This window comes from Triticum urartu, chromosome 4 (genome assembly GCF_003073215.2).
Source record: "Triticum urartu cultivar G1812 chromosome 4, Tu2.1, whole genome shotgun sequence".
Classification (NCBI taxonomy): domain Eukaryota; kingdom Viridiplantae; phylum Streptophyta; class Magnoliopsida; order Poales; family Poaceae; genus Triticum; species Triticum urartu.
The window spans coordinates 447,457,880-447,464,986 of NC_053025.1; the positions used below are offsets into that span (position 1 = coordinate 447,457,880).

A 7,107-nucleotide genomic window follows, 5' to 3' on the forward strand; every position below is an offset into this window, starting at 1 on the left:
TGGCCCTTCTAGCTTCTTGGGTAGATATTATAACTCTGAGGGTAAAATTTGGAAGAATGTCATTGATTCCAAGTATAATCCCCATAATAACAATAATTTTGCTTGCTCTGGCCTCTCCTTTCTGGAAGGGGGGGTGCTTTGGGTAGCCCAAACTGCTAAGGTTGGCTTCTCCTGGAATATAGGCAATGGTAAGAGGGTGAGGATCTGGGAGGATCATTGGTTTGGTAATGCCACCTTAACTATCCGATATTGGGACATTTATGTTTTAGCTAATGAGCACAATATAACTATTGACAAAGTGTGGGATGGAGATACCCTTAAGCTTACATTTAGGAGATGCTTTACTCGGGAGCTTATGACCCTATGGTTTGAGCTACTAGAAATTGTTAACTCCATCCAGTACACTGATCTAGAGGATTCCCTGGTTTGGAATATGAATTCCAAAGGGGTATATACAGTCAAATCCTTCTACAAGTTTGTTAATTTTAGGGGTGTGCTACCGGTTGGCTCCCCTGCTGTTTGGTCTATCAAGATTCCTCCTAGGATACATATTTTTCTATGGCTCTTAGCTAATAACAAACTGCTAACTAGGGATAACCTAGGTAAAAGGCAAGCAGTTTTGGACCCTACTTATGTTTTTTGCTCTGAGCTAGAGTCTTGTTTCCATTTATTTTTCGGTTGTGTTGTTGCTGCTGAGTTCTGGAAAGCAATCTGTAGGCTGATTGGATTTAGAGGTGACATTAATATGATGTCCTTCTCATCCCGTTGGCACAGAGGAGATGAATTTGCTGCGGTTAATGTTATTCATGCAGCCGGTCTATGGGCTCTCTGTAAAACTCGCAATGACATGGTTTTCAATTCTGTTGTTTGGCATGGGATGCAAGCTATTTGGTGAAAAACCGGGTTGAATCTATTTTCGTGGGGCTGCCTATCCGCAGGTCATGTCAGGGACAAACTGCAGCGGATTTTGAAAGAACTGGAGCTGCTAGCGAGAAGCCCCCTCTGCTATTGTGGCCAGATCCTGGCTGAGGCGGGGAGATGCTTTCTGAAGCCATAACAAGCGGGACCTCGACATGTCCGGTGCTGATCGGGGCTACTACGGGTATGTTTGGATTGGTGCCCATAGCTGCCTTGTCAACAATTTGGCCATTGACCAAGTGTGGACGTTCGTTTGGATGGAGGCCAATAATTTGGCTCGCCAGCACCCCATCAACGTTCGTAGTTCATATCCACGCCAATTTTTGGGCAAAACATAGGTGGTAGAATGCTACGCCAAAATTTTGAGGTGGTAAGGCGAGCTGGGGCGGCATCCAAACACACCCTATGTAACACGGACTGTGTGTGCCGGTTTGGGTCCTTGTTGTGCTTAACCTTCAACTAGTTTCTGTGCCTTACGTTTCTATAGCTTTTGTGGCGTTGATAAACAGACTGTGGCAGTACGTTTGCTGCTCACCGCGTGCTTTTCACTGTAATATGACCGAATTTGTGTTTCATTTCTGAATGGGAATGGAACAGGGGCGTGGCCCTTTTCTTCTAAAAAATCGTGTACCAGGTCATATCCACATGGGATTGGATTATCGACATGTATATCCATGTTCCTACAAAGAGTGCGCTGACCGTGGCGGAGCAGGTTAAGCCGTACCTTGGTCCCGGCAAAACAAGAAACTTCTCGGAGATTCCAGTGGTCAAACAAAGGTAATTTCTTGGACGAAGTTTATATCTTGTGAAACTATGAATGTTGTAATACGTACAACAGACGAGGTGCGCTAGCGGCAACTAATCGCGTCAAACCACGCGTTTCCTTGGCCCAGTGAACAACTAACGGTCATCCCGACTTTCTTGTTAACTCCCTTTTACTAATCACACGATAAGATCATATCGCAAACATATTTTCATATAGTTTCAGTGCGGCACCCGTACTTGTACTCTTGTAGTATATATATGCAAAGTAAACTTGAAGGACACACACAAGAAGCAGAAAATCAAGGAGCCATGTACGCGACCAAGCCGCTCTCTCTCTTCATGAGCCACCCGGAGGCGGCTTCCCGGCCGCCGCCCGACGGCCGGAACTCGGGCTACCTCGTCGTCAAGGGCAACGACGACGGGGACGACGACGAGACGTGCTGCTGGGGGCAGTGCGGCGGGACGCGCGTGCGCGACCTCCCGTTCCCGCAGGACCGCGTGCTCACGCTCCGGTACACGGAGCACCACGGGCAGAGCAGCACCACCTACACCGACTCCGTCGTCTTCGTGCCCGTCCCCGACCAGCCCGTCGCTTCCAACCGCTACTACGCCGTCGTCGCCTCGGGCAAGCGCAAGGGGCTCGTCCGGACCTGCTCCCGCGAGGAGGACATGACCCCGTGCTGCTTCTGCCGCTGCATCAACGACGTCAAGCCGCAGCCGTTCGACCCGGCCGACGTCTACCAGCAGATCGAGATCGTCCAGCGCCGCCGGGGCCGGTTCACGGCCAAGGCCGTCGCCGCCGACGGCTACCCAAACTACCTCTACCGCAAGAAGTATTGGCGCGTGTACGCCTCCAAGCCCACCAAGAACCGGCTCGACCTCGGCGACGCGCTGGGCCTCAACGTGGCGCACCGCTCGCGCCAGCTCGCCGACGCGAGCCTCCTCGACGTCTCCCCCGCGGCGACGGCGGTGTCAACGGCTGTCGGGAAATGGTACTGCCCGTTCTATCTCATCAAAGAAGACGGCGTCTCCCCGTCCGAGCAGATGGACCGCGCCGCCTTCTACGAGGGGGCGCTCGAGCAGCACTGGGAGCCGGTCCACGACACCCACGGCGGCTCTAAGCTGTACAGCAGGAAGGTGCTCATCGGCGGGAGCCTGGAGGCGACGCAGGAGGTGTCCAGCGGCGCCCCGCGGCACGGTGACGGGTACGTGTGGTTCAGAGCCGCGGCCGGGCAGAGCGTGGGGGTGTGCGCGAGCGTGTGGGAGAGGATGCGGTGGGAGGAGTACAGGGGCGGGTGGGTCGACGAGGAGGAGGAGGCCGAGAAGGTGGCCGGCCGGTCGGTGCTGGTGGAGAGGTTCGTCGTCAAAAGGATGGACAGGACCGTCGTGGTGGCCTTTGACTTTGTGCACCTCAACAAGGTCAGGGGGAAGCAGGCGTGAGAACTCACTGCAGAGTGTACACCCATCACAGAATCTTCCGTTAAGTATTGTGGTATAACCCACCCGCAAAAAAAAAGGTATTGTGGTATAGCTTGGTAAATAAAATTGTGAGATGCTAGTGATAAGGGATTAAGGATTTTGCTGCTCGTCACATTTCCTGCCTCCTTTTGTTGGAGAATTATTTGTATTTGTATGTAAATTAAGATTTTTGTACCTATTTATTACAACATAATTTGAGCAATGCTTCACCAACTCCACAACCTATATTATGGTATGAGATGTTGCAAATCCATGACTCCCATATCTATTGGGCACGGAAGCATGTTTGTAACAAGTACTTCACGAGATGTACTTCCTTTGTATAGAGATATAAGAGCGTTTCTCTTATATTTTTACAGAGGGAGTAGAAGATTTCCCTTCAACTGAAGAACCAAGGTAATCAATGCATGAAGTTTTTCACGAGTCAAATGATAGCTTGTCTTGCTTGTTGCTAACCTCTTAGTGTAAGAGTTTGTAGCAAGCGGCAATTGTCTCTCGGTGAGAAACCAAGATATCAATCCATGGAGGTACAAGATTTTCACACCGATGATAAGTTCTACAACACAAATAAAATTTGTACGCCAACAATACCAACAAGGGTGTCAACCTTACCAGTCTTATTAGTAGTCTGATGACAAAATAATTAAAAGATAATGTGGCAGTAGATAATATTTTTTATTTTAAAAAATGATAACTGAAAATAAAAATGCGTATAAAGGTGTTGGAAGTTAATTCTTATGCTAAAAACTGGACCAAGTTTATAGGTTCATCAAGTGTAACTCTCGAATACATAAAAATGTGGCAAGTAACATAATCATATGAAAAGGTTTAAAATGAAATATCTCATGCTCATGCTAGACTAATTGTGATGTGATGATATTACATAGGCAGCATACCCATAATTATGTGGACCGAGACTCACCTTGCATCTATAACTAATAATTTGTTCAAGGCCGATGCACCTTTTGCACCTAACAAGCATTAAGTGTAAACACAAATAATTTCTTTACACATGATTCCATGCTATTGTTTGCGGGATTTTATTAGATGCATCTATAATACTTAAATAGTTGATCCCCACTATCCTATTTCACTTGACATGCAACATGTCCACCTCAGCAATAGTGTCACCTCAGCAATTATTTCCTTTTTATTTTCAACAAACTGTCTGATTTCACCTCAGCATACCACTATGATCATTTAGTTGTTGTTGCAAATCCATTATCTTTCCCGTGAAGTTCAGTAGTTACTTATCAAAGATAGAAAGGAGAAGATTCCATGTCATGCCACTCAGGTATCATTATTGTACCTATATTTTTTTGACTCTTTGAGTGTTGTGTAGCTTAGCTATTATGTGAGATCAAAGGGAATTAACTCCAGCAAATTGATACAAAGATAATTTGTGAGGTTGTGTGTTTTATTTTCTGTTAGTTGTTACACGCAATTGATTTTTGCGGCTTGGCGCTGCTGGTCATAGTCTATGACAGGAACATTGGATTAGAAAAAGGTGCTATCTAGAACATGTCTCATCGTTGCCGGTTGGAATCACAAACCATGCTAATGTTGCCAATTTTGTCTTCATTCACAGATTTAGTCCTTTACTAGATTCATTGGTTCTAAATCTAAGTTTCAGGGATTTACAAAGAGCAACATTCAGGTTCACATATACAGGTCATATAGATAGTGATCTATTCCAGTCCTTGGCCATGGAGTTCATTCTTGCATATGTATTGTGCTCTGGAAAGCAATATTTGATGATATGTCCGACATCACCTAATATTTTTGTGAACACTTGCCAGATTATATGGTACATTTGAGTTTATGCATTATCTTATTTTTCTTCTAATTCTGTATATGACAACATAGTTATCGCAATGGTTCTGGGCTGGGAGTCATGAAGATCGCTTCCCCTAAATGCAGCCTCTAGAAAGGTTAGACATTTTCTATTCATTTCAGGAAGTATTTTCTGGAGCCTAATCTGAACTATAATTTCCTGCAAAAAACTAACCCGAGCCATAAAATGCTTCCAGGCATCTCGAAACAAAGAACTGATTACCCATCCATCTTCTACAATAAGTATCCAGAGGTTTTCCAGCAACCATAAAATAGAAGTTAAAGGCTCTATTTAAACAAATCTGACCAAACTTTTGTTGTGGCCCAATGATCAAAACACTAGATGGGTCAAACAATGCTATACCTCCTCACCAACCCGCAACTATGGACAAGAAGAAAAACAAAATAAGTAATAATTTTATAACTCTTTGTATAGGTCGATTAGTTCAGGTCAATTGAACATGAATTCAAATGATGATTTTTGTTAGCATGTACTCTTTAGCTAAATGAAGTACTAAATATAGAGAAGCTGAAACCACCAATAGAGAGAGGTACCAAATTATAAAGATATTTCCTATTCACCATTGAATTTCTCTTGAATGCCATATTTGCAGGCCACCATGGAAAAGAGGTAGATCTTCCAGCAAGAGAACTTCATCTCAGTTTGTCAGATGGTATAAACAACAATGTGACAATGAACAAGTAACAAGGTTGTCGTGGAATTGTCACGACAGATTCCTAGTGTGAGGACTTAGTCGTGAGGCCAACGCATCTTTGTGGTAGCTTGAGAGGGGTTGAGTGGAATCAAGAGATGCAACACAAGACAAGGATTTAGACAGCTTCGGGCCCTGAGAAACATCATCCGGTAATAGCCCTACATGCTGTTTGTGGCTAGATCTCATTATGCTCATGAGAGAGTCGCCGTAAACCGGCTCTCCTAGTTGTGTCTAGCCTTAGCTATTATTTTCTTCTTATCCCTCTTGGGGTGCCCTGCCCCTTCTTATATATGTTGAAGGGGCGGTTTATATGACTAGTCCTAGTAGGATTAGGATTAATCTATTACAAGTGGAGTCCTAGTCTTGCTTTCTTTATAGGAGAATATTCCTTATGCCTTTCCTCTTAAGCCGGCCCACCATCATACGAACCGGCCTACTGGGTCTTGGGCCTTGTCGTCCGTCTGACCCGCTCGCCGGGTTACCAATGAGCCGCCAAGATCAGGCGGGTTACTAGTGAGTCGCCAAGATCGGACGGGTTACCAATGAGTCGCCAAGATCCAGCCGAGTCATACATCCGGCCGGTTACACCGCGGGGTATATCCCCGACAAAGGTTATGAGTATAATCGGAACAAAAATTTATAGGTACTATCAGTTCTCTTATCCAAATAAAATTAGTCAAAAGTATGTTTCTCTCCGCTAACCTGATTACACAAGTACAACTATACTAATAATGTTGATTTTTGAACAGCAGGGATGACATGGTCAAGCATGCATGTGAGCAGCTGCAAACTACACGTCTACCTACAATTAGTTATAATGTGGCTTAAATCAAGAATAAGTGATCATTACATGTATCAAGTACAAGTGTTATCCAAATTAACTCTCATTAGTACTATTGATGATCTTATACATGTATTTGCACAATACATGGTTAAGAAGGAATAAAAATATTTGCTTGAATGATTGTTAATATTTCTCAATGCATCAATTCTTCTCTACAAATTCCTGCAGCAACGCGCGGGGTATCATATAGTATCCTTAATGGCTATAATACAATGCAAGACTTTTCACTTTTTTCAATACAATAGTTTACTTGCAAGATTAAACCCAGCTAATGTACTCCTTGTCCACCACTGATTACCCATCTAAACTAGCAAAGAGTCGACAAATAACATGAGAAATTATGCATACATAAATCAAACATAGGTCATCCATATGATCTGAACAAAAAAATAACATAGGTCATCCATATGATTTGAACATAAAAGACAATTCATCACATGATCAACATCACAACAAGTGTTTACATAAGATTAACCATAATCATGCACGGAAACTTGAATGACTATTGTATTGATCTGCAAAGGGGAGAGATTGCATCTTGGCTACTGACAT

The 7,107-nt window shown here is 44.2% G+C and overlaps 1 protein-coding gene and 1 long non-coding RNA gene across 2 annotated transcripts; both read left to right on the plus strand.

The window, feature by feature from the left end:
• Window positions 1-1,949: 1,949 nt before the first annotated feature.
• LOC125551968 lies at window positions 1,950-3,375 on the plus strand. Its single transcript, XM_048715394.1, has one exon. The coding sequence runs from the start codon at window positions 1,993-1,995 to the stop codon at window positions 3,121-3,123; it is 1,131 nt and encodes a 376-aa protein (XP_048571351.1). The 5' UTR covers window positions 1,950-1,992; the 3' UTR covers window positions 3,124-3,375.
• A 2,459-nt stretch (window positions 3,376-5,834) lies between these two features.
• LOC125551969 lies at window positions 5,835-6,684 on the plus strand. The gene is made up of 2 exons (XR_007303342.1): window positions 5,835-6,354; window positions 6,464-6,684. It is a non-coding gene; the product is annotated as an uncharacterized LOC125551969 (long non-coding RNA).
• Window positions 6,685-7,107: the final 423 nt, after the last annotated feature.